This window comes from Podarcis muralis, chromosome 4 (genome assembly GCF_964188315.1).
Source record: "Podarcis muralis chromosome 4, rPodMur119.hap1.1, whole genome shotgun sequence".
Classification (NCBI taxonomy): domain Eukaryota; kingdom Metazoa; phylum Chordata; class Lepidosauria; order Squamata; family Lacertidae; genus Podarcis; species Podarcis muralis.
In genome coordinates, this window is record NC_135658.1 from 75,046,509 (window position 1) to 75,073,238 (window position 26,730).

The following is a 26,730-nucleotide window of genomic DNA, read 5'->3' on the forward strand; positions in this document are numbered from 1 at the left end:
CAATTCGGTGCAGGTCTGTCTGTGTTTGTATTGTAATATGTGGAACTGCAGTTCTGTACACACGTAGCTGTATCAGAATAGAACCCAGGTAGAAGTAGCCTTTTAAAATTCGCATCTCCTGTTGTCAGAGAGAAAAACTGTCCGCATTGAAGTCAAGGAGCAAAATGATGTGGATGACGATGGAGATGGAGACGGCGATGATGAAGAAGATGAGAGTGAAGAGTATGAAGATGGAGAAAGTGAAGGAAGTGAAGGTGAAGAAGATGAGAAGACTTCAGATGAAAGGGAATCTGAGCCTCAAGCTGCTGGAAAACAATCTGCAGAGAAAAAGCTAAGTAAAGAACTAAGCTCTGATTCAGAAGATGATTCGGATGATGATCGCACTAAAGAAGAACGTTCCTATGATAAAGCTAAACGGCGAATTGAGGTATTGGTCACAATCTTTCTCATGTAGTTAATACGATTCGTTCTGAACAAAAGATGCTCCCTTTATTGCTCTCTCGCTCTCTCTCTTGCTTACTTCAGTGTTCCTTTGAAACCTTTTCCACACCTTTGCTTCTTTGGTGAGGATACACAACCTTGCACAAATTGTTAAGGAGAAGGCAGCATTTACAGCTGAAAGCAAATGTCAAAATTGTGGAACTTTGTATCATCTGTTGAGTTTCCAGGGTGCACCTTTGCCCAGATCAATTGCACTCACTTGTTTATCATGTATTTTTTTGGAATAGGCTTCATTAAGTTGTCCAAGATGTAATCTTCCTCAAGTCTGTGGCCACATTGGCCAGAGACTATGGGACGGGCTACATGTAGCTACTTTGCTTCTATAACATTAGACAGAGTCAAATTACCCAGTTGTGTATATGGAAATAAAACCAGGTGTCCCAGCAAACCAAGGCTGCTGTTAAGAGCTTCTATTGGGAACTGGCAAAAGCAGATTTCCATGGTTTTTTTCACTGTGATCATGAGGATTCTGAGTTTCAGCCTAGGACTACTGCCTTTTGGTGTAGATATCCTGTAATCAGGTAAACTGTAAATGTCTGCTTAATGTGCTAACCAGGAACAAGTATTTAGCTGGAAGCAGTGTTTAATGCTTTTTTCTCTGTTTACAATTATATATTTGTGTTAGGGGTAAGGACCCTTCGGCATAATTTTGAACACTCAAAATTGAGTTGCTTTCCTGTTTAACTGTCTTCATTTCTTTTTCCTTTTGACTTTAGTTGACATTGTTTGTTCTTAATTCTAGAAACGTCGTGTTGAAAACAGTAAAAATGTGAATACTGAGATACTACGAGCACCTGTTATTTGTGTACTTGGACATGTAGATACAGGGAAGACTAAAATTCTAGATAAGGTAAGGCGCAGGTGGGTTTCACGAAATCACAAGCTTTCTTTGCTAGTTAGCTAACAAGTTAACTGCCTGCTTCTACTTAAGCCTGAAATTTTGTAGTAACTTGGGACCACTTAAAATTGCTTGATGCAAAACTGTCACCCGTGCCCTTTCAAAGCATATATTAATCGGCTCATCCAGGTCGTCATTCTTGCTCCCCTCCCCCCTTATTCTTTTTTTTGTTTCATGCAGCTCCGCCATACCCATGTACAAGACAGCGAAGCGGGTGGCATCACTCAGCAGATTGGTGCAACTAATGTCCCCCTTGAGGCCATTAATGAACAAGCAAAGATGGTGAAGACTGTAAGTAAGATCTTTCTCAGAACTCCATGTATGTTCTTTGAGAAGGAACCATTGAATTATATTATTTCTAGCAACCTCTCCTTTGCTCCACATCTCTTGTTGGAAGCTGGCGCAGTTTGGGCTTGCGTCTGTCTGTCCTTTATTTAGAATGGACCTATTTTGAAAAATACCTTTATTGGCTGAAAACATCTACATTTGCAACATCAGTGCCTTAAAGTTGAGGTTCATGGTTGGCTACTTGGTTGCCCATCATTCTTGTGAGCTGGAGTTGCCTCCTATGTTAGTGGGGGCTTCTCAGATCCATAGCTGTTTAGAAAGGCAGTAGGTTTCAGATACTATCCTGCCTCCTGTGCTCACATACTGTTGCGCCACAAGTCTAGCTAGAAAGCTCCTCTGGAGTCAAATGGGGGCAAGGCCTTGTCCTCCTATCCAGGCATGGTCAATCTTGGCCTTCCAGATGTTTTGGGACTACAACTTCCATCATCCCTAGCTAACAGGACCAGTGGTCAGGGATGATGGGAATTGTAGTCCCAAAACAGCTGGAGGGCCAAGTTTGGCCATGCCTGTCCTATGCTATTTCCATTGCAGCACCTTGCACTGAAAGCTGTTAGCCTCTGCTCTAGAAGAGGAGCTGCATCAAGTTAATAAAAACTTTGTGATGCAAGTTGATTTTTTTTTTAAAAAAGTACTATGATTATGTAGATTGTGGATGGATTTCTTACATAGATTATGTAAGAAACCATGGCTAAAGTTCAAAATTATTGCTGAGGATATATACATTATCAAAGCTTTGGTTTGCATAAGTTTCAAGGTAGCCAATATTTCGTAATGTTAGTTTGACAGAGAGACGGTCAAGATTCCAGGAATGCTGATCATTGATACTCCAGGACATGAGTCTTTCAGGTAAGTTTGCAATATTTATATCTGGGAGTTTACCATATAATGTTTGAATACAGCTGTACAAGTAGAAATTAGTTAGATAACGTTCTGTGTGCCTTTCGTTTTCATTTCTAATAGTTTTGCCAAACACTTCTACAGGATAGAATTTGCTTCAGAACAGCTACCTATTCCTGGCAATTCTCTCTATTTTTTGCCCTTACTTATTGAGTGTACCTTTCCTCCTCAATGTTGCAGCAATCTCCGAAATCGAGGAAGCTCACTATGTGATATTGCAATTCTTGTAGTTGATATCATGCATGGTTTGGAGCCCCAGACCATTGAATCCATAAACCTGCTGAAGTCTAAAAAATGCCCATTTATTGTCGCACTCAACAAGGTAAGATGACTTTTACAGTCTTACTGATTCTGCCATAAGATCGTAAGAAGAGCCCTGCTAGATCTGTCCAAAGGCCTAGCTAGTCCAACCTCTTACTTTCAACAGTGGCAATCTAGATGCCTCTGGGAAGTCCCCAGGCAGGACATGATTGCAATATACCTCTCCTTCTGCTGTTCCCCAGCAGCTGTTGCTCAGGCTGATGTTCAGGCATCGGGCCTAATGGCCATTTCCAAATGCCTTTTTGGTGTGTTTTTTTAATGTGCGTATCTTTTACTATTTAAAAATATTTATGCCAATTGAGTGCTAAATGTTTGTTCTATCAAGGGACTCTCCTTCAGGAGAAAATCCTTTTAAGTCTGCTTGCTTTGCAAGTTTATCCTTGAATTTTAGAAAGGGAAGAGCTTTCATCCTCACTTCACTCCTGTTGTGAAGCTTGCCACTTGAAAATACTGTATTGAAAATAATGTTTTTTAGGGGCAGAGGTCTCCCACCCTTCAAATCTTGCAGCTAGGATGCATAAGAACCTAGAGCTTATTGTGTAATGTTTTATTGTGTTTTTATGTATGTCAGAAGTCACTCAGTGGCTGGGGTAACCCAGTCAGATGGGCAGGATATAAATAATAAAATTATTATGTAATTGTTTCCAGGCATGAGAGTTTCCCATCTTGAATAGCATTTCCATGACTTCCAATGGATGGATCTGATTCACATTGACATTTCTTTGCTTGAAAAGAGCAGCTTTCTTCATTTAAAAAAGGGGGGAACCCTGTATTTGCAAGGAAGCTGTGCATTTAGGGGCAGATGGCTCTCTGGGGTGATATGACTCCTCTAGATACTTCATAAATGTTTATTTTGTCTCTTATTTTTATCTGAAAGTCACCTTGAGTCACTGGCAGGGAAAAAGGCGAGGTATAAATAATAATGACATTTGCTTGTAGATTCCCTACAGTTGCTGTTGACTTGCATGGCTCCTCCTGAGTAGCATAACATTCATTCAATCAATCAATCAATCAATCAATCACAGAGATGTTTTTGATTCTCTCTGGTTCTGATTCTGATCTGATTTTCAAGATCGATAGGTTATATGACTGGAAAAAGAGTCCCGACACAGATGTAGCTGCCACTTTGAAGAAGCAGAAAAAAAACACAAAGGACGAATTTGAGGAACGTGCAAAAGCTATCATAGTGGAGTTTGCACAGCAGGTCAGCTGAATTACTATCATTGCTTCTGTTAGTATTTAAAATGTATTTTGGTAGTGGGGAGACATGCAAAGGCTCCCAATTTTTTGCTGCCTTATTAGCCAACCAAAAATGTATTGACTCTTCCAAGACTATCTGTTTTGCCTCACAAATGTGGCATGAGGTTAGCAGAATATCTTCTCTTTTTTCCAGCTCTCTATGCTTGGAGCTGGAGAGAAGGATTCTCCTCCCAGCTTCTTTCTGGAGATGAGAGACTGAAGCATGTGCTTTTACACTGGCACCTGCTAGAGGGTACCTATTGGGTGCAGTGGAAAGTCCATGTTTCTTACCCTCTGTCTCCAGGAGGAGAAAGTGGTCTTTTGCCTTCTCTTCTTCTGCACCTGAGGGGGCACTTGGAGGAACTGTCCAGAGCAGAGGCAAGCTGATATGCTTCCATCTCCCCACTCCTGCCCAGAGATAAAGGATTGTTATGGCTCTCCCTTTAAGCCTGGCAAGCACAGAGCCCAAACAAATCTTAGACTTTGGATCTAGGGAGGGAGCAGGGCAAATCACACATCCCATATCGCTCCTGAGTTTGGAGGAAATATTGGATTCCTCTCACTTGCCAAGGACTGGCTTTCCTCTCTCAAATTGGCAGCATCTGGTGGGTGGGGAGTGAGGTTGTTTCACCCTGATTATATGTGGTTGGAGAAAAATATTGGTCAGTAAGGAAGGGTTTCCGGGAGAAGATGAATTTTGAGAGGGCATTTGAAGAAAGAGAGATAGCAGCATCATGTCATATGTGTTCTGGAAGCGGGTTCAGGGTATTTATATATAGATGCTACCTGATGTTTATACTCTTTCTCATATAGTATAGTATTTATTTAAAAATTTCTAATAGAAGTTTGATATTTGGTCTAATACTGTTCAGTGTTTTTCTGCTCTTTTAATTTATTTGTACCAGATTCCTATCACACCTTTCTATACTAACTTCTTTGCCTCTTGCTCCTTCCCCTAATGCTATGCTTGTGGTTTTAGGGCCTGAATGCTGCTCTGTACTACGAAAATAAAGATCCCCGCACATTTGTCTCTCTGGTTCCTACCTCTGCTCACACTGGGGATGGCATGGGAAGTCTAATAGCTCTTCTTGTTGAATTGACTCAAAACATGTTAAACAAGAGACTGGCACACTGTGAAGAGCTGAGAGCCCAAGTTATGGAGGTAATTTGATATGCATCTTTTGATCTGGATTGAAAGGAAACATTCTTTTTGTTGCATGTGGATAACCTGCAGCCCATGGGCAATAGATGAAACCCCCAGAGCCCTTTCATGCATCTGGCACAGGTGCCCATGTTGCAACCCTGCCACCAAATTTACATTTGGTCTCCTCCCTGCCTGAGCAGGCAAAGAAGAGAGCTTTATGAGTGTATGAGTGTACACCTTGCAAAAGCCTTTCCTGCCAGGAGAGGGAAGGAAACAGACAGCAGGGAGAGAAGAGCGCTTCTGTGGGGTTGGAGAAGCAAAGCAGACAGAGTTGATGTAAATTGGGAGTCTGAGATCTGGGGCAGCGGGGTGGGGAGTCGACGGAGATTTTTTCCCCCCTAGGAGAAAAGTTGTTTGACTCACTGTCATCTAAAGCAAGGAGATGAAAGGCAGATTACTGAGAAAATCAACAAAGGAGGAAAATTTGAAAGATACTTTTTTGGAGCATGATGTGTGTCTCTGTGCAAGGCTTTCTGCTAGTGGCCTTTGGAGAGAAATGATTTGACTGTCTTCTGTCTCTTAGGTCAAAGCACTTCCTGGTATGGGTACCACAATAGATGTCATTTTGATTAATGGCCGCTTGAGAGAAGGAGATACCATTATAGTTCCTGGAGTAGAAGGTCCCATCGTAACGCAGATAAGAGGCCTTCTGTTACCTCCACCTATGAAAGAACTTCGAGTGAAGGTAGGCAAGCAGCGTGTGGAAACACATCCTCAAATTAATCACTGATGCCTAACGCTATTCAGCAGAAATGCTTGGCAGTTCATGCTCTCCCTCACATTTCTGGAAAACAATACAAAATAACACTATTATTTCTTCACAGAAATTGCCCTTTGCAGGATCAGGACCATTGAAGTGAGGTGGAGCTTTTGTGTCCAATAGCCTCCTGTTGTTTTAATTCTTAGTCATGTGGTTTGCCAGTGTACTGCTGTTAGCAAAAATAACACCCTTAAATTCTGAGGGCAGAATAAGGCATGCAAATTGAGAGTATATACACAACTGTTGTAATGTTGTAGGCCTTTTAAGCTTGTGATATGCTATTTATATGGATATAAAATATGTAATTTAATACAAAACCATTCTCATAGCAATACACTCCATATATTTTTGCTTTAATGGTCACATCTAAGTGCAGCATTGTAATATTTTTTCTGCCAAGGCCACAACTTACTTTTTTCGGGCCTTGAGCTTTCGAAGGTATGATCCACAAATCTGAAGCTGGAAATAATATCTGAGATATAAGCTATACAGAGTTACATTGTACATCTTTATCTCTCCTTAGAATCAGTATGAAAAACACAAAGAAGTTGCTGCTGCTCAAGGAGTGAAGATTCTTGGAAAGGATTTGGAGAAAACATTGGCTGGTTTACCCCTGCTTGTAGCTTACAAAGAAGATGAAATTCCGGTTCTTAAGGTAAGGCATACATGATCTCTCTCAGAATGGAAATAGCTAGGAAATCTCAGTATGAATGACTCTCATTAGGCTGCATGAGGACTATGCTGCTTGGAGCTTCATCATCAGAATAACAACTTTTTCATGGGGAGAAGTCAGACTTTTATTTCCAGGTAGAAGAAAGCATACCTCTTTGATTCAAAGAGTAAAAGTAAAATAAACCAATAATAGGGAAAATACAGACAGAAACGTTGTTGAGCCAGCTTTAGTTTATGAACATGCAGGCAGGATCATGCCTTATGACAAGTAATGATTGTTCTTAATAGATGGAATACCTGTGTTTTGAAAAGTAGATTGCTGTAAGGTACACGCTGCTCCATCTTCTGGGTAAGCTATTAACTATTCAGGTTCTATGTAGAATTAAAAAACTTGTATACCTCAGATGCGATTCTGCATCCTTTAGAATCGTGCAAGAATTAAACTGGAATCCGGGCTGAACTTTTAGGTATTGCGGCATGCTCTTGCAGGCCGTGAACATGCTGCGTGTTTAAAATTATCTGCTTTCAAACTCACCAAAGCTACTTGAATTCATTTATTGTACTTCTGGAGTTTCCCCACTTGCTTCTGACCATCTGTTCTTTCCTGGGACACAGTGATAACTACTAAGTGTGGGCAGTGAACTGTCTGCTCCAGGGATGTAGAGGGCTGACTTGGAGTTTGATTTGTGGCATTTCTGTCTAAAACTTTTTTGCAGTGATGTGGTAGGCTTAGCTGTTAAGGGTTTGCTTCATATACTGCCACTTCAAGGCATGAAGAAAGCTTTAACTTCCAATGCTGTGATCCACAGATCTGAAGCTATAAATCATGTTTGAGATATAAGCTATACACAGTTATACTGTACATTGTGCTGCATAGGGCTGATGAAGATATCGGGATTCTACTTGTACTGTCCAGATGATCTGTGAAACTTGACAAGCTAAGATAAGTGAGATCTCTTAATATGTGCTATTTTTTTACATTAAAAGGATGAATTAATACATGAATTGAAGCAAACGCTGAATGCCATAAAGTTAGAAGAGAAAGGTGTTTATGTGCAGGCATCTACTCTGGGTTCTTTGGAAGCCTTACTTGAATTTCTGAAAACTTCAGAAGTGCCAGTAAGTATCCAATTTTCTACTTTACGGTCTTAAATTGCTGTGCTTTGAATTGGAGCATATTACGGAATTGAAAACAGAGATTAATCGGACTTTTCCTCCCATTTCCCGACAGTATGCTGGAATTAATATAGGCCCTGTCCATAGAAAGGATGTTATGAAGGCATCGGTTATGTTGGAACATGATCCTCAGTATGTAGCTTTTTAAAATATACATTACTGTTACTATTTGTATAATCAAATCCCTGTCCTCTTCCTCATCAACCTTCTATTTTGTCTCCTAGGTATGCAGTAATCTTGGCATTTGATGTGAGGATTGAACGAGATGCTCAGGAAATGGCTGATAGTTTAGGAGTTAGAATCTTTAGTGCAGAAATTATTTATCACTTATTTGATGCTTTCACAAAGTATAGACAAGACTATAAAAAACAGAAGCAGGAAGAATTCAAGTAAGTAGCATTCTTTGTTTATTTTTTGCTCTGTTGCAAGATGTACGTGAAGATTATGAGAAGGGCTTGTTAGTATCTGAAACTGAATAATTTTTAAAGTCATTTTCTGAGCTACTTTTTTAAAGCTAGGGACCAACTGTATATAGGACAGGATTCAAAGAACTATGCATGGAGTTTCTGTATGCCTACTAGTGCTTAGAAAGGAGCAGTTTGGCATGTTGTAAGGAACTGCAGCTGGCAAAAAAGTGCAGAAAACCACCAGGGAGGTCTGTCAATGATATAAGTACTTGAACATATACATTAAGTTATTAAGATCTCTAATGCAAGAAAAATAAAAATTCTGAACCATAAGAAAGAAATAGCATTTTACCCTGGGTGTTTTGGTATACAATTTGAATAAATACCGAACTTTTCTGTGTATAAGACAAGCTTTTTTTTACTGTAAAATAATGTTCAAAAATGGGGGGGGGGGCGTCTTATACACGGATAGTGCGTGGGGGGGACGGGTGATTGGTAGCAGCCACGATCAGTAGCTTGTCAGCTGTGCTTTTGTGGGTGATTGGTGGTTGCGTAAAGTGCTGCTTTGGATTGGCTGGTGCTGCGGAAATTTGGTGGGTGATTGGTTGCTGCGGCAAGGGTTGCTCTGGATTTGCTGCTGCTTTGGTGATTGGGCGTGCGTTTCCCGTCTGCTGTTTGTGATCGTGCAGAGGCATGAGTTCGGCAACGCGAGTGATTGTCAGCTTTTGTAATTTGGGTTAGTGGTTTTCGGCATTCCCCCCCCCCCCGAGAAAAGCTCAACAACTGTGGGCCATCTCCCCCTATTTTCTTAAATTTGAGTCCCCAAAAATAGTGGCATCTTATACGCTGGAGTTGTGTCAGAATTTTTTTGCTGGCTCACTCAGCTGTGTGAGGGACAAGTGATCTTGTTACAGCTAGTTGCTGTGTGTTGTAACTTAGGCTACTAACTCCAGCACCAGGTGCCCACATACTCCTAAAACTATTATTGTTCACTCACCTGCTGCAATGGTCTTGTTGATCATTAAAAAAGATACAGTGGTGCCCCGCAAGACAAATGCCTTGCAAGACGAAAAACCCGCAAGACAAATTTCCGTATGGGCTTGCTTCGCAAGACGAAAACGTCTTGCAAGTCTTGCGATTTTTTTCGCTCCCCCCCCCTTTTTTCTAAGCCGCTAATAGCCTTTTAGCCGCTAAGCCTTTAATAGCCGCTAAGCCGCTAATAGTGTTGCTTCGCAAGACGAAAAAACCGCTAGACGAAGAGACTCGCGGAACGGATTATTTTCGTCTTGCGAGGCACCACTGTACCTGCTCATGACTAGCTATACTATGACAAAGATGCACATCCCACTGAAAACAATAGAGTACCGATACAGTGGTTCCTCTGGTTACGAACTTAGTTCATTCTGGAGGTCCGTTCTTAAGCTGAAACCATTCTTAACCTGAGGCACCACTTTAGCTAATGGGGACTCTCGCTGCCGCCGGTGCGCGATTTCTGTTCTCATCCTGAGGTACTTAACCCGAGGTACTACTTCCGGGTTAGCGGAGTCTGTAACCCAAAGTGTTTGTAACCTGAGGTGTTTGTAACCCGAGGTACTACTGTACGCATTACTGAGATGTGCATTTGTTGTGCAATTGGATCCACTTCCCAGTCCAGCAAATTGGGCAGAGCATGGTGCTGAATATCCCCTTATGGGACAGCTACATATTCCTGCACTGCAGGGGGCTGGACTAGATGACCCTCAGGAACTCTTCTAACTCCATGAGTCTGTGATCTATGTATGGAGCTTTTTCATATCACAATCAAAATAAACTTTGAAGCAAGGGCTGATTTGTAGAATGGCTAACCATAGTGGGTGGCTGTATGCAATCATTTGGCACACAGAAGATGGTAAAATTCTCCTCCTTAGCACATTGCAAAAGATTACAGGTAACCCATACAGGTGAACAACGTAAGATGCCTGGTTGTTTAGTACCCTGCCACGTGTTAAGGAGGATTCTTGCATATACCAGGTGCCGATATAATGTGTAGAATGGATGCTTCATGGGGTAATAAGAGCAGCTTACCATGTTTTTACATGTACATCATAGCTACTATTTTAAAAAGTTATCTGTATCCATGTTTTACTTGTCTTTACCAAAACCTGTTAGTTCTGGGGACTTTCTGTGGGTTGGGAACTGAACTAGACATGACATTATGAGAGGGTGTTCCTCTTAGCGAAGGTTACTCCAAGTTAGGCACAGCTGAAATAATATGGGTATTTCAATGTGCATGTTTACAAGTGATTATCAGGTCAAGTGTTGAACAATTGTTTTCCCCCCTATAGGCATATAGCGGTATTCCCTTGTAAGATGAAAATACTTCCTCAGTTTATTTTTAATTCTCGAGATCCTATAGTGATGGGAGTCATTGTGGAAGCGGGTCAGGTAAAACAAGGAACGCCCATGTGTGTACCTAGCAAAAATGTGAGTATTTCTATTTTCTTAAAGTGAGTCTTGACAGATGGCAGGCTGTGTACTGGCCAGAGTCAGGATATTCGCTCTCTTTACTCTGCCTCTTAATATTAGTATAGTCTTAACTTACCATATGGTATAACTATAAAGGAGGAATGGGTGATCTGTGTCCCTCCAAATGTTATTACACTAACGATGCCCATCAGCCCCAGCCAGCATGATCAACATATTTCCCATTTCTGCCAGGAGCAAGTGTTGTGCATAGTAACCTTCCAGCATTAGCAGTAGAGAAAACGAACAGCAAATAGTGCAGTGAATGTAGGCTAGACTAAAGCGTAAGTTTGGGCTGCGTAACAAATGTTTTCTTCATGCTTGCATGTCCCTAGATCTAACTTAGCCTTGCAGTTGTGAATTTTAAATTTGACAAGACCTAAATATTTTCTGAAATAATTAAATGCATGAGTAATGGTGGAGCCAATTCAAATACTGACTTAACAACTTGCCTAATCTAAAACTGACCACCTATTGACTAAAATGTTTTCAGCCCTACTGCTTTGCCAGTGGTGGTGGGTGTTTCGCTATGTCTGAGGTCCACAGATTACCCAATTCTGTTTTAAATCATAATCGGTATTACATCATAAAACAGCATTTTTAATGCACAATAGAGAGAAAACTTGTATGTAGCAGTTTAGAATTGTATCTCTTAAATACAGTCATAGCTGTAGTACCCTTAAACAACTTAGGAGCTGTGTTCTTGAACTTGCATTGTGGTATAAATACAGAGATTATAGGGTAGTTTTCACTTGACAAGCCCAGTCAGCAGAAGCCCCAAACATGGAATTCTACTTGTGTAAAAGGGGCTTTCTGCCCCTCTCCTCTCCCTGCACCCTCTAAAATTGGCTCAAAGCAGACAGGTATGTTCCAACTGGCAAGCGAAAATGCTTGCACATATAGAACATTCATCATATGCCACGTTGAATTCCACCCATGTACTCCTAGAAACAAGGCCTGGTAGGTGTAGCAGGCCACAAAGTGACTTAAGCCTGGGAGGAGACCCCCTTGCCAGCAACAATCCTCAGGAAAGTGATTAATACTGGTGTGAGTAGGAGCTTCTGTACAGGTCTTGGTAATATTGCCATGGCTCCCTTAGTTCTGGAGGGTAATGTAAGAATCCATACTGTAATCTTGTATTGTAGCATCTCATTCTAGTAGATGAGCCAATAGAATATTGGCATATTGATTTGTTATGATTGTATATAGATTTCTAGCAGCAGCCAAGTTTATTTACTGTGTCTACTCTAATCCTAAACTGTGCGTTTCTATGAATTAGTTGGGTTGCTAATAAAACATAAGAGCTCTAAAATGTCCTGTGTTTCTGTTGCAGTTCATTGATATTGGAATAGTTACAAGTATTGAAATAAATCACAAACAAGTGGATGTCGCAAAAAAAGGTCAAGAAGTCTGTGTGAAAATAGAACCTATTCCCGGTGAAGCACCTAAAATGTTTGGGCGCCACTTTGAAGCAACAGATATACTTGTCAGCAAGGTAGGTGCTTATGTTGTGGGTGGGATGGGCTCGCATTCTTCGAAAGACTCAGTCACATGTTGTGGACATCAAGGAGCAACCCTGTGTGTGCATTTAGCAGCTTCTGGTGGTGCGCCAGCTGCTCCCTTTCCTGAAAAGGAATGAGCTAGCCATGGTAAATCATGCTTCAGTGCACTCTTTTATTGTGCTCTTAACAATCGACTTTTTCTTTTGAAGTAGAGTGTTGTCTTTGTAAGAGTGTTTAGTTGCATAAGCTTAGTTTCATGGACATGCGGAATGAGCACACAGGTTCGTACCAGTGACATGCACCCCAAAGTGCTTATTTATGGCATACTCAGTATGGCTAAACAGATTAGAGAATCAAGCCAACATTCAATCCACCTGCAGTTTTACACTGATGAAATTGTTATAGAAGTTTAGTGGTGCGTAACGAGAGTTGCAGTGCAGCATTATCTAGAGGGCTAGAGTTTCCATAACCTTTACATCCTTCCATCAGAAGAGTTATGGTGATCTTAGTATACCATCTTCTTTGGCTGTGGCAAAGCTGTCCTGGGACAGATTCATTCTGTCTCCTCTGCTGTTTTTGTGGCACTGCATATCAAAGTGTCTTTGGTGTTTTGAATTTGCTGCTTGTCAGTCTCATTGATTGTAAACCATTGATTGTATTTAGCATATATTCTACTGTAGATATGCAGCACAGTTGATTCTTGCTTGTATGTTCTGTTCAGAATGATGTATTTGCACAAAACATCTCATTTATGTGCTACCAGGACTTACCTGACCTTAAGTAGCTCACATATGATCCATCTGAAGGATCAGGCATGTCTTTGAGTACTAAAAGTGGTTTGCGCAAATCTGCTAGTTAGCAATGTTAATTTGCACTTGACATGTCTGAGAGGGAGAAACATGCATGAAAACCTTTCTTGAAGCTGCTTATTCATTTGTGTTATCACAATGTGTATTTTGTGTTCTACCTGCAGATTAGTCGTCAGTCCATTGATGCCCTGAAAAACTGGTTCAGAGATGAAATGCAGAAGTCTGACTGGCAGCTTATTGTGGAGCTAAAGAAAGTATTTGAAATCATATGAAGTTCTTTTAAGCAATGGGCAAGCTAGCATAAACCCCACAATTCCTATTACAAAAATCACCAACAGCAGATTATAATGTGTGCTGTTGATTAACATCTGGGGGAAAATAGGTGGATAAAATGTTTTCCATGAGAAACCAAGTAACTTTCACTGGTTTGACAGTGGTCAATTTACATGTCCCTGTGGCTCCAATGTGCCTGTGCCCCCACTGTCCTCCCCTTTATACTGGCTACTGTTTTAAAGTTTGCCCTTCCCAGATCTCTCATCTGAAATAAAAAAATAATAATTTTTTATGACAGAACTCAACTTTCACTTTTATACTTGGTAAGATCAGTGCTGCAGTATTTGATTGACCAAATTCCTGCAGAGGTTGTGATTCTTGGACTTCTTTTGATGTAAGAATTGTTTATTTATGCATACCTCTTTTTGCCCCTTGATTTTTCAACATTCTTTCTGCTTTGTGCCTATAGGAATTTTTTAAGGTAGAAAAATTAGGTAATTGGGTATCTGTGTTTGCTTTGTGTGAAACAATGATGTAAAGCATAGTTGGCTGCCTTTGCTTGCACAGTTTGTCAAACTGTAATAATGTTGACCTGCAAAATAAAGGAAAATGGACATTATCCTGTTAAATTACCTTCTAATAAAGGCAGCACAGCATGCAACATGTATAACTGTCAAGTTAAATTGTTACCAGTGGCTGATCCTAATAATTCGTTCAGCTGCAACTTAATTGGTACTATATATGACTGCTGCAGTCTTGTCTTAACTGAACAGTTTTTGTAGAGCTGTTTGCAGTATCTGGCAAGGGGACTAGTAGAGTAACACTTCAATCCAGTATTTATAGCCACTGAATTCAGGGGGACTTATTATTGGGTAAGTGTGTATATGACAACAGTCTAAATCACCTTAGATGGTACAAGCTAGAGAGGATCCTATGTAGTGTGAGCAGCCACTGCTCAAGTTACATACTACATGGAAGGCAGATCTTGACGGGATCCTACATGCAACTAAGGAACAATTGGGAGCTTAAGCTATGACAGTATCCCAGCCTGCACTATGCTGAAAACTTTCAAGCTAAACATACCCACAAACCCCTAACCCTTATTCAACCATGTGTGTCCCCTCACCCTTGTAACTGCAGGGATGCAGCCACTCATGGGTGAGTGGAAGGGAAGGTAGAATTTGCCTTCCCTTCTTCTCAATTCCTCACTGGCCCCCAATATCTATTAGTCAGATAGGACAATGAAGTCGGTACAGATAAGCCAACAGCATCCTTTCCACAACAACACAGCCAGTAAGTCTGGGATAATGGGAGGGCACTAGAGTGGATACAACTGAGCTATGTTAAAGAACACTGTGCCATATCTCACTGCGTATCTTTAGCCTCTTTCACATGCAGCCTTCAAATACTTCACTGGGCTTTTAATAGCAGAATCACTAAATAAAAGGAAATAAGCTGTGATCATTAGGATGTTGAAATTTATCCTATACTTACATGAAACTGGAAGAGAACACTGCCTTTAGTCAACACAGTAGAAGCAACACCTAGAAACTCCTTGTCTGCTCCTAAAGTCACTATGCAAACAAGCATACTTTGGAAAAAGGTTATGAGGATGAAAGAGTCTTTTTAAAAGAACTGTATTTCTGTCATACCACCACTTTAAACAGGTATGTTTGCCACTGTATGGTGTCTGTAAGCTTGAATGGATAGAAGTGGAATATATAAATGTTTAAACATTAATGCTATTTTATCGCATTATTGAGTTAACAGTTGCTTGAATAACTTTCTCAGAGAGTTACCTCTAATAGAACTGGAGCACTAAGACAATAGAATCTGTACAAATTACATACAGTTCTTTATTAAACAACTGTAAACACTTCACTGTAAAAATCCATAAAACTTTTATAAACCAACATTTTGTAAATAGATTCTATACTACAATAAAAGAATTTGAACACAGTTATTTACATGCAATACTGACAAATTTTGGCACTTTCTTGAAAGGAAATGTACAAAACACTTTCTTCTTTAAAAAAAAGTCAACTTATAAAAACTTAGCTTTACTATCATGCACTTTGCAAATACCTCACAAGCACTTATGGCACAGCTACCAGAGGGCTCCAGGCTCTCACCACATCCTTCCTATAAAATCAGTTCAGATAACTTTCAATGTGCTTCCATAAGTTTGTTGCAAAACCACTTGAACGTTGTCAAGAATGAAGTCAAACGCCATGTTCCAAACCGATTCCACGGACTGCTGCATTAGCCTGTAGGGGGAAAAACATGTCTACTCTTAGAAACTGATCCTTACCACCACACATTTTCATAGCTTTGCAACTGAATACCACAGAAACAACCATAAATACAATCCAGTGATCCTATGGTCTCTTGGATGATGATTCATGGGCAAAGCAAGCATTTGCTCTCCCTTCCAAGAGAGTCAAGACAAAGCGCTCTGCCTTCAGAGGATGATCCAATGCCAGATTGCCGCCTCACTACTGTGGAAAGGGGTCTGCCAGGAGAAAGCTTGAATCCGAAGGACCCAATGTCTTCCCAGTCCCAACACAGGCACCCTGAAAAGCCTCCCAGAGAGTGAACTATACTAGCCTTGGAGTTAGTTTCTGTCCTATTATCCCTAAAGGGAGGGGAATAGTATAAATTTTAAAAAACAGAAGGAACACAAAGGCACCCACTTCTTATTTGATAGGGCTTTGCATGAGGGGTTCAACTTCTTTCACTGCCTATGTTTTTTTACAAAATGGTTGGCAACTGGGGAATGGCCCAGCCAACCTCAGTCTGCCCTCAGCCACCCCACACCTGCTCGCCTTCTTTCTTACTAGTCCATAGGGCAGCACTGCCCATCGGCTTCCTGCTCAGTCTCAGTGTTGCCCATGCAGGGCAAGAGCTATGGGGGCAAACATTACCTGGCTCCACCTGTCATTGGCTATAGTTCTGCTTGTCAATGATTCTAGATCCACCTACTGTTGGGGTCCCTACCTTCCCAGTCCCAATGGGAATCAGCCACCATGGGTTGGCAGATGGAAATCTCTCTTGCTGCACTAAATGGCAAGGCTATACAAGAACATATGAGTGCACTTCCTTTGCCACTGCAGTGCAGCAGTGCCCCAACTCAGCTGCTGCCAACTGGGAACCCTCTGAACCTCCCTTTGCTACAGAAGAGGAAGGTGCTTGGGTGTCCATGGCTGCTTTCAAAATGCTGGGGAGGAAGGGAGAAGAACTAGTTTCAATGGCATTTTTAGTGAGTGTCAGAAGTATTTGTCTGTTTACAACTCAAACTTAATGCAAAAAGTTCACAAAGGACATGGCATTGCTGACGTTCTGATGAACATTTTACCATGGCAGCTTGACACTGGAAAACTCAATACAGTAGCCACAAACAAATGCTACAATGAGAACAAATGCCCAAATTCCTTGCAACAAAAAAACCAATAAGCACACGGAAAGACCTTTAGTTGGGAAAAGGAACAAAATGAAGAGAATGAGAATTAACACTTCTTTTTTCTGTCAAGCTTTCATAATTGCTTTTTCAGATGGATAAAGAAAGTTATATAACAAAATGTGAATTGGTAAGACCCAAAACTAAGCTACCTTTTCATATATTTGATGACCAGATCCAACTTTTCTAAATCCTTTTCTTCTATCAAATCAGTACAGTACTTCACAACTTGTAGGATGTCTTCCTCCATGGGATCTATGAAATGGACAAAAATTTAATGCATTTTTATCCTGCTTGTGGTACTGTGGCTCACAATAATAAGAAAGAGACACAGGTCCTGCCACTAGCCTTACATACTACAAAAGACCCACAAAGTAAGGGAAGTGGAGGGAAAAAGTAAGAAAAGGTGGTCAATCTTCCAGCTAGGACAAAGTGAGCTATTTGAGGGATACCATCCAGTTCAGGCCAGGATGATCTTCCCTTGCTGGAGCTCATCTGAATAGCAATTGGTGGTTCCTGTTCCTTTAGTCAATGCATGGGGTCTAGTGTGTTCCCATAGGGCTATTAAATACAATCCTAACCCCATATACCCAGGAGTAAGCATCGATGAATTCAACAGGACTTACCTCTTGAGTAGATGTCAGGAATAAATGTGCCTTCGGTCAGGAAGGGTAGTGTGACGCACACATTTATAATCTGCTATTATCTGGCGGTGGCTGCTGCTGCGGCAACTAAAGCCCTCCTTGTATAAAGATTCCCTAGCTAAGTAAAGTTCTGTCTCTGCCTTTCCCTTCTTGGAGAAGGTTGTTCAGTGAAACCTCTTTCAGTCCTCAGACAAACTCATCTTTAGACCATGAACTGTCTGGCTTTTGGCGTGAACATGACATTAAGACTGCACCTGTACTCCTGACAAACTATCTTTATCCACAGATCAATATGGAAAATTTTACCTATTATTAATATTGAGCTGTTGATGACTGTAGGATTTATCAGACATTTGCAGAGCCACTGCTTCCTACAAATAGTAACCATCTCAGGTCTGTAATATCTGATCATTATGCAATTTGAAACCAATATTTTAAGAGATACCATGGCCCAAATGATGCTTTCAGAAATGTGAACGCCCTTGGGACATTACAGAAGAGTTACACGAGAGCCCATCTTTCCCAAGCAACAAAGAGAATAAGGTTGCACATGCTTATTACTGCTAAAGTATTACTTTTCCCCAGTAAGACAATGGAAATAAAATTATACAGTGGTACCTCCATTTTCAAACGTAATCAGTTCCAGAAGACCATTTAAGTTCTGAAATGTTCAAAAACTCAATACGGAAAACAATAAGGAAGTGCGTGGCATGTTCGACTTCCGAGGCATGTTTGAAAACTGAAGCATTTACTTCCAGGTTTACAGCATTCAAAAACTGAAATGTTTGTCAATGGAGACATTCAAAAATCACTGTATTTGAAAGGAAAGAAATAGGGGTCCCTAATATGGAGTGATGTCTGTCAAATGGCAATTAGTGGTATCCAGTAGAGAGACAAAGCCTTCCAGTTCAGACTTTCAAATGATAATTCTATTTCTTTCATTGGAAGTATTTCCATACAAACACAATTCAATGAAAAAACTACAAGCTTACCTGCTATGGTTGTAATCCATTCTTTGAGTAAGGCTTTTACATCATTGAATTCAACAGCTCCAGCTAGATTAGGGGCCTTAGTAGTGCCATACAATAGTGGCTGTGAAACGGATGGGGTGGAAGTATTTGCTGTGGTTTGTGCCAATTCCACCTGTTTATGAACAAAATACACAAGTAGTACTGCACATGTGAATTTTTTTCTTCTGTATCTTCCCAACTCCAAACCTTAAAAAAGCAGCTCAAGCACTAAAAACCTCATGACAAGACAAGCAAACAATAAAACATTAGCTTAAAAATATTTGAATGCTGTATTTATTTGTAATAAAGTTACCTGAGAGTTGTCAGTGGTTCCTCCTTCCTGTTTCAAGAAGTCATCTATTAATTTTTGTGGGCTCCCAACAGAAATTGCCGTACTTTTTGCAGGGCTCCCAAATAGCTTGTTTTTTAAAGGACTGTGGTTCTTTTTTACTGGGCTGACCTGGTTTTTTTTCCTACTTCTTTTCTTGTTTTTTGTAACAGGCTTCAAGTTCGGCAAAGGATTCTTTGCTAATGGGAGTAAAAGGAGTGAGAGTTATCGAGCACACAATGACTAAAGAGATGATCCTCACCCAGTTATTTCCATTACAGTGAACATTATTTGACAAAGTTCTACTACAGACTTACCAGTGGTACTTTGCTGGAAAACTGCCCCTATAGGTTTCTGTCTTTGATCATATGCCTGTCTCAGCTCTTCCTGCAACTCTGATGGTAGTGCAGCAAAAACTTCAGGGTCCACCTAAGCAAGGAAACAACCATCTGTGGTTATACCAATGGTGTATAACACTGATGTTTACATTTCTGACTTTTGTCTCATTTATGAAATGGATTAACGTGGGACCTCTTGTTACGTACTTAATCCGTTCTGGAGGTCCGTTCGTAACAGGAAACCGCTCGTAACATGAGGCGCACTTTCACTAATGGCACCTCCTGCTGCTGCAGCGCCACCAGAGCGCGACTTCTGCTTGCATCCTGGGGCAAAGGTCGCAACAAGGGGCATCTACTTCCGGGTTAGTGGAGCATGTAACCCGTAGCATTCGTAAGGGGGACGCTACGTAACACGAGGTACCACTGTAATACTCAATGTTTATAATAAAACATCAGTCTAAATTATAAAAAGGACTATGTTGTTTGTAACTTTAGACAGTACAGATTTCTTCAGAGCAGGGAAACTAGAAATCTATAACCCCCCTCCCCTGAGCAAATACTTTATTACTAAATGCAAAGGTCTACTAGTGTGTTATCAAACACATGCTGTCATTCACCTGTGAAAATGCTGGCAGTGCTATTACATTTATTCCGGTATCATTGCTTGGTTCTTTGACATCTGGTATTTGTAAGAGAACTGCCCCAACAGGCTGTGGAGGAAAACTAGTATTGTATCCATTAACAGGCTCCTTCTTGCTACTATCGCACATCTCTGCTTGCTGAAGAGAATACATTTGCTCTATTTGATCTCGAAGATCAGGTGGGAGTGCTTCCAAAACAGACTGATCCAGCTATGAACAAAAACATTCATCTTTCAGTTTCAGAAGAAATGACTTTTAACCACACACATCTGCAAGGAGGAGAGGGAGATTATGTACAGTGGTACCTCCGGTTGCGAACAGGATCCGTTTCAGAGTTCCAGTCGCATCCCAAGGAATTCCCAACTGGAGGGGAAGCTTCTGCGCATGTGTGTGGGGTGAAACCCAGAAAAATACTTCCAGGTTTGCTATGTACGTATCCCGAAGGATACGTAACCAGAGGTGAACACAAGTAGAGGTACCACTGTATTATTTTGTATTATTATGTACAAAAGGCATAACTGAAGAAGCTGTTTCTTCTCCTGTACTAGTTATTTGTGTTCTAATCAAAATAAATGAAAGAGCTTGCATGGGATGCATATTTCATTTATGGATCACTTCCCATGAAGCATTCTACACTAGCATATTGTTCATACAATCAATGCCTAGGTGTGGCTATACCACATTCTATGCACTGTTGTGCTGATAACAGCCAAGACTCAGGGACAGCTTAAAGGTTAAGTCTCTCATATGCTAGTGGCCAAAAAGCTATCTGCACAGCAAAAACCCATACAGAAGCCATTAACAACTGCAAACAACTTATCCATCCAAGAACATGTGTTTTGCATATGTTCTCTTGCAGGATTTTATATACTTTTAAATTAATGTTTTATCATTGTTACAATATATTTTCCATGTAAATGAAAACAAAAAGTTAAATTAGCCAATTTAGACACAGCGCATTCATTCTTCCGTTTGCACAAGCTGCAATTAAGCCAGAAAGTGTTTGACCATAGTTTCCCAAATCAGGATCCTAAACCAACTTAAACCATGTTTTAGGATCCTGACCTTTTCAAAGCCAATAGCCATGATAGCCTGGTTCAGACAAAACAGGAACCCGTGGCTAATTAGTGACTAACTGCATTCAGGAAAGCTGCAAAGGGAGAAACAAAAGCACTGCATGTGTGCACAAGCGGATCTTTTATATTCCAGCTTATTAAGCTATGATTGTCCAAACTGGGCCAGATTTAATCCAAAGGATAATGATTACGAAATTATTACGGTATTGTTTGAAGGGAAAAAAAGTTTCACCACAAGTTTAATATCTCATAAGCTTCCCTACAGATTTCAACTACACTGGGGAAACTACACTGGGGAAAACTAACTGTTCCCATACCTTAGCAATACACATTTTGCAGTATGAAGGAGGTACTGTACAACCTTTCTTTCTAATAATCTGTGAAAAACAGCCCAAAATAAAATTCTAAGGTTCTCTCAATATAGGTCATGTCTGATCATTCTCTCCAAAAGGTTGAGCTCTGTCAGTCCCACTCAGTATGACTCAAAGCTCCTATGATCCCATAGTTTTCCCCAAAACAGAGCCATATTTTGATCAGATTACCATCAAGTATGAAGCAAAACTCAGCCACTAGATTCCCCCTTAAAAATGCAATATTAACTCTAGTTCAAAACCATTCTGCCCAACAGAAATGCTAATGGGTACAATTCTATATTCTTTTGCATGGCAGTAAATCCCATTAACCTTTTAAAATGTTTACTTCCAAGTAGACATGTATGGGACTGCACTTTAAATAGTAATGTGTTCACATTTATTGCTTGAGGCATTCCAAAGACTCATGGAACGTATCACACACCGGGTGGGAAGAGAATAAAAATATGGATCTTATCCATTATTAGCTTTGTATTAAGAAAGAGCAAGAAAAACTTCAGACCTTTCTTTACAATGTTCTTACCAGAAAGAAAATTTTACCTGGGAAGGTGATGGTACCTCAATACTTAAATTAAGTCTTGATTTTATACTGATAGGCGTGTGCAAACCATTCAGACTGACTACAGGCTCAGATTTGTTGGCAACACGATTGGCATTAGATGTCAGAGACGCTGGCATTGTACATGCTTTTGATGTGGAAGATATTTCAACATCCACAGCAGCCACAAATACTATGAATGCAGAAAAAAAGACAAAAGTTTAACTGTTCAGAAATACCTAGCACATACAATTAAAGGAGCCTGACTACTCTGTTTTACTTTCTATTATTGCAAAATTAAAAGTCATTAATGAAATACAAAGAAGTTATCAATAAGAAAAAATGTTTACAAACAAAAATGTGTAACACAGTCAATAAGAAGCCAGGAAAAAGGAAGCACAATTTCCATTTACTGACCTTCCTTGTGCTGCTGTTCTGAGTTCTTTATTCCTTTTGGGACTTGCAGAAGATCAATGATGGAATTAGCTCCACCAGGTAAAAATCCAGAATGTACTGATGAGTGAGAGGAAACAGCTGAAGTTGTTTTATTAGCTGGAACTAACTGATGTACTTGAATTCCAACCTAAAAAGAAACAAAAAGGCACATTGTTTATAAACAGAAACTATTTTCAACAAATAATGTAGTTAATATTTTAAACATTATTTATAGGAGAGTATTTAAATTCTTATAATATAATAAGTAAGCAGTATACTCGATAGCTTTCTGACCAAGAAGAACCAAACATAAGTATAATAAGCTCAACGAAATCTAAAAATGGAGATATTGGCCTTTCAAAACAGGTTATTTTCTGGAAGTCTGTGATTTTACTCAAGAGTGGATATCCCCATTTAAATAAAAATATTTTGACTGTCACTGTCCAGTCTCTCAAACACTTAAAGACACATTTTAATTCAAATCCAAGTACTAACCTGATCTGTTTTCAATGACGTTGATTTGTAATTTTATCACCCTGCTTATACTGTAACCTTAATAGAAAAATTGAGCTTAAATAATAGTAAATACTTTTGCAGAAGAGTGTGTGTTTGTGTGTGTGTGTGTGTGTGTGTGTGTGTGTGTGTGTGTGAGAGAGAGAGAGAGAGAGAGAGAGAGAGAGAGAGAGAGAGAGAGAGCGCGCACGAGCGAGCGTGCTTGGCAATTTCAGTGATTTAACACTTACCCCTCTCATATCAGAAATATTCAACTTCATCGTGTGGAACATGTTCAACATTTCTTTACCAATCACTTTGGCACTATTTGTTGCATGATCGAGAGTCACAGTCCTACAAAGAACACACATTTTAAAATGCATTAAGTTATTGATCAATGGCTACTACTTGCAATAGCTATACACTACATCAGAATGCCTGCCAATAATAGTTGCTAATGATCAATCAACCATGGGAAACAAAGGTAAGGGGGATATGATAGAGGTTTTATAAACTTATGCATGGTGTGGACTGTGCAATTACCGTATTTTTTGCTCTATAGGGCGCACCGGCCCATAGGGCACACCTAGTTTTTTTTGGGGGGGGAATAAAGAAAAAAAATTATCCCCCCCCCCCAGACGCGGGGCTGGGGAAGCCCGAGCTTCCCCCAACCCCAGCCCCCAGAACAGGCTCCTATCCGCAAGCCTGCGGATATCTGCCGGAAGCCCGGGGTGCGCTGCGAAGTGCTCCCCGGGCTTCGGGAAGCAGGCTGCTATCCGCAAGCCTTCGGAGCGTGGCGGGCACTCCCGCCGCGCTCCAAAGGCTTGCGGATAGCTTCCTGAAGCCTGGAGAGCGAGAGGGGTCGGTGCACACCGACCCCTCTCGCTCTCCAGGCTCTCCAGGCACGCACATTTCCCCTTCATTTTTGGAGGGGAAAAAGTGCGTCCTATAGAGTAAAAAAATATGGTATAGAGTTCTACTATTATGAGGGGAAGAGAAAAAGAACTCTAAAGCATCCAATGGCAGGAGATTCAACATAGGCAAGAGTAAATACTTCTCCAAACAGTGTTTCATTTGTTTTTAATTTCTTTTTGAACTTGTTTTTAATTTTTTATGATGTTATTGTTTTCTTTTACGTTTTTATATTGTTAAATGTTTGCAAAGAGACTTAGATATGCCTTCTGCTGATGTCCAGGAATTTATTAAGAATTCACTGTATAGTTAACTTACAGCATACAGTAGTACTAATATGCATGACTCTTTATGTTTAATGGGCTTGCTCCCAAGAAGTAGGTAAAGGATGGCAACCTATGCTTTGGTTTAGGCTTGGCATTGGGGAAAAGAGGGCTATTGTGCCTTTAAAAAACTATCTTCACAATTGGGAGCAGCAGGACACAGTTAAGTCCTCATGTTAAGCACGAGATTATGGGCAGAAAATTAGCAATGATTGTACTCTAATTTTATGTTATGCCCCCTTCCACAGCAGACATTTTTGTCATGTCATGCCTCCATGGCAGCCTTTTTTGACTGGAGCTCTCAGCATTCTCTGAAAATTCAGAATGTGTTCCTTAGTCCAAAGAGCCTAAACCCTATGTACCATACTTGCTGGCTGAAGGGAAACCAGTATGTAAGTCATTGAACCATTTTTAGAAGTAAGAAAACTGCATAAAGCTTAGATTTGTAACCAGCATAGGGAACTACAGTCTTCCCCTAAATGCTTATACTATGATGACAATGTTTTATAGGCTCCTGTCATGCAAAGGCTGTAGAACATGACAAAAGAGAAGATCAGCAGAGTAGGTTGTTTTAGTCAGTTTATTGTCCACAATTAACTAGCAATTTAATTTTTACAAGGCATCTTGTATATCCCACAAAAATGTTCATCTGTTATGTCATTCACTGAAGCAAATCAGAAACAGATCAGTAAAATGTATGCACTATATAAAAAAGAAAGAAAAAGTACCTGCTTAAGAAGTCTAGGACATAACACCAAGAAAGATTATGTTCAAGTTCACATTACTTTACAGAACTAGGTCTACAATTATTTGAAAAATTGTTTACCTGGCAATACTATCACAGATTCCATGGCCTCCAAATTTTGCAGGTTCTATTGGGGCCCCCGCTTTTCTGGCCATAATTTTGAGAGTTAATCGTTTGCCTTTCATACCAGCAGCTTCCAATCTACGTTGGATCTCTTCTGAAAGACTCAAAAGGAAAGCTTCTGCTTCTTTTGGCTAGAAATAAATAAAATGGGTTGTAAAAAAGTAAGGGGGGGACAGTCTAATACTGAAAGTTGTACTGACAGAATTAATCCACAATATTTATAAACCATAGGCAGGATTCACAAAACAAAACAAGCTGCGCCAACAGACTTCCACTGTGCAATGGGGCTTTCCGCCCATGCCCCAAAACTGGCTTGGGGCAGGTGTTGCTAGAATTCCCAGAAAGGTACCCAGGAGAGGGGAGATATTTTCATCTGGTGGGCTGAAATGCTTGCATAGACAGAATGGAAGAGCACTGACTCTGAATTCCACCCCTTGCATTTATTTTTTATAAAACATATTCATTAGTTGGCTCACTTGGTCAACTGTACACGCTTTTAAACTTCCTACCTTCTGCATTAACTTAAACAGAGCACACACCCTTACATAGGGTGAGGGTGAAATTTGGCAGATGTGCCCAGTGCCCTGCATAAGCAAAGAGGGCACCTTAGTATGCATTACAGCGAGTGTACTCAGCTATTGTTGATAAGAACCTTCTAATGGTCATGCAAGAAATCCCAAACATTATTTGAAAACCACTGGTATACACTACTTATGGTCAGGTGAAAGAATATGCTATCTGCCTAAAGGTCATACATTTCAGCATTAGGAACACAGGGAGGTTATCAGACCACTGGTCCATTTAGTTCAGTATTATCAACAATGATTGGCAGTGGGGCTGCAGGATTTCAGAAAGGGACCTCCTCTAACTATAGCTGGAGAAGCAGGGTTTGAACCTGGGACCTTCTGCATGCAAAGGAGATGCTCTACCACTGAGCTACGGACAAGAATTAAACATAGAAAAAATGCAGCTAAATAGCTGCAATACAGACAAGTTATTTTAAGACACTGACTTATTACTGCACAAAAGTTATGATTATTTTTACCTGGGTAAATCTTATACCATAGTTTATCTCAGCTGAAACAGATTTTCTCTCTTTCTCTCTTTGAACCGGCCTATCATCCAAACCACGGCAGAATCTGTAGAGCATTTGTCCTGTTTTGGGGCCAAATTCTTTCTGAAGCTTTGACATTGTGACACACTGCAGATCTCCACAAGTTTTTATACCCAAAGATGACAACTTGGATTCCATTGTCCTACCAACTCCTGAAAAAATAAATACATTTTTGCTTTTGAAGTCTACAACTGGGAAATGTAATTCACTTAAGAAAACAAACGTGTATTAATATTTATGACTGCCGAGAAACTATTAGTACAACAAGCAACAGTGATGCCAAATTCTGGCATTCATGTTTCGGGAAGCAACTAGAAACACCACATATTACAGGATCTAAAATAATTCTGAGCTCTAAGTAAAAAGACCCCTAGAGACTGTAAAACACATGAATGTTGTACCAAAACGATTAAGGTTTTAAATGACAATTTTAGGTTATATTTTAGTGATCAAGATTTAATATATATTTTTAACTGCCGCTATATCTGAATTGTCTCTGTTATACCCAATTGCAATTCAATGTATTCCTGTTGTGTTTTATGATTTTCCTGATATTGTAAGTGAGCCGGAACTGGTCTGTGACCGTAATAATAAAATTCATACTCATACCTGAATGTTGACATATTCAAAGGGTACAAATGTGTTCTTTTGCCTTGCTTGTACATTTTATAAGA

At 40.2% G+C, this 26,730-nt stretch overlaps 2 protein-coding genes across 4 annotated transcripts in view; one reads left to right on the forward strand and one right to left on the reverse strand.

Moving 5' to 3' along the window:
- Positions 1-14,128, forward strand: part of EIF5B (eukaryotic translation initiation factor 5B) — a 30,225-nt gene extending 16,097 nt beyond the window's left edge. The window contains exons 10-24 of the mRNA XM_028727882.2: positions 129-427; positions 1,244-1,351; positions 1,580-1,690; positions 2,526-2,593; positions 2,825-2,966; positions 4,038-4,169; positions 5,184-5,366; positions 5,932-6,093; positions 6,692-6,823; positions 7,828-7,959; positions 8,072-8,148; positions 8,241-8,405; positions 10,748-10,886; positions 12,259-12,420; positions 13,401-14,128. Coding sequence (XP_028583715.2) covers positions 129-427; positions 1,244-1,351; positions 1,580-1,690; positions 2,526-2,593; positions 2,825-2,966; positions 4,038-4,169; positions 5,184-5,366; positions 5,932-6,093; positions 6,692-6,823; positions 7,828-7,959; positions 8,072-8,148; positions 8,241-8,405; positions 10,748-10,886; positions 12,259-12,420; positions 13,401-13,508 — 2,120 coding nt within the window. The 3' untranslated portion in view covers positions 13,509-14,128. The remainder of the gene's footprint in view (positions 1-128; positions 428-1,243; positions 1,352-1,579; positions 1,691-2,525; positions 2,594-2,824; positions 2,967-4,037; positions 4,170-5,183; positions 5,367-5,931; positions 6,094-6,691; positions 6,824-7,827; positions 7,960-8,071; positions 8,149-8,240; positions 8,406-10,747; positions 10,887-12,258; positions 12,421-13,400) is intronic.
- A 1,217-nt stretch (positions 14,129-15,345) lies between these two features.
- REV1 (REV1 DNA directed polymerase) overlaps positions 15,346-26,730 on the reverse strand; it is a 39,816-nt gene continuing 28,431 nt past the window's right edge. For all 3 annotated transcript variants that reach the window (XM_028727880.2, XM_028727879.2, XM_028727881.2), the window contains 11 exons: positions 25,988-26,208; positions 24,901-25,073; positions 23,091-23,193; positions 22,330-22,495; positions 21,915-22,105; positions 19,904-20,137; positions 19,266-19,377; positions 18,934-19,148; positions 18,603-18,753; positions 17,119-17,221; positions 15,346-15,776 (listed from right to left, as the gene is read on the reverse strand). In XM_028727880.2, the coding sequence (XP_028583713.2) occupies positions 15,665-15,776; positions 17,119-17,221; positions 18,603-18,753; positions 18,934-19,148; positions 19,266-19,377; positions 19,904-20,137; positions 21,915-22,105; positions 22,330-22,495; positions 23,091-23,193; positions 24,901-25,073; positions 25,988-26,208 (1,781 nt within the window). In that variant the 3' untranslated portion in view covers positions 15,346-15,664. The remainder of the gene's footprint in view (positions 15,777-17,118; positions 17,222-18,602; positions 18,754-18,933; positions 19,149-19,265; positions 19,378-19,903; positions 20,138-21,914; positions 22,106-22,329; positions 22,496-23,090; positions 23,194-24,900; positions 25,074-25,987; positions 26,209-26,730) is intronic.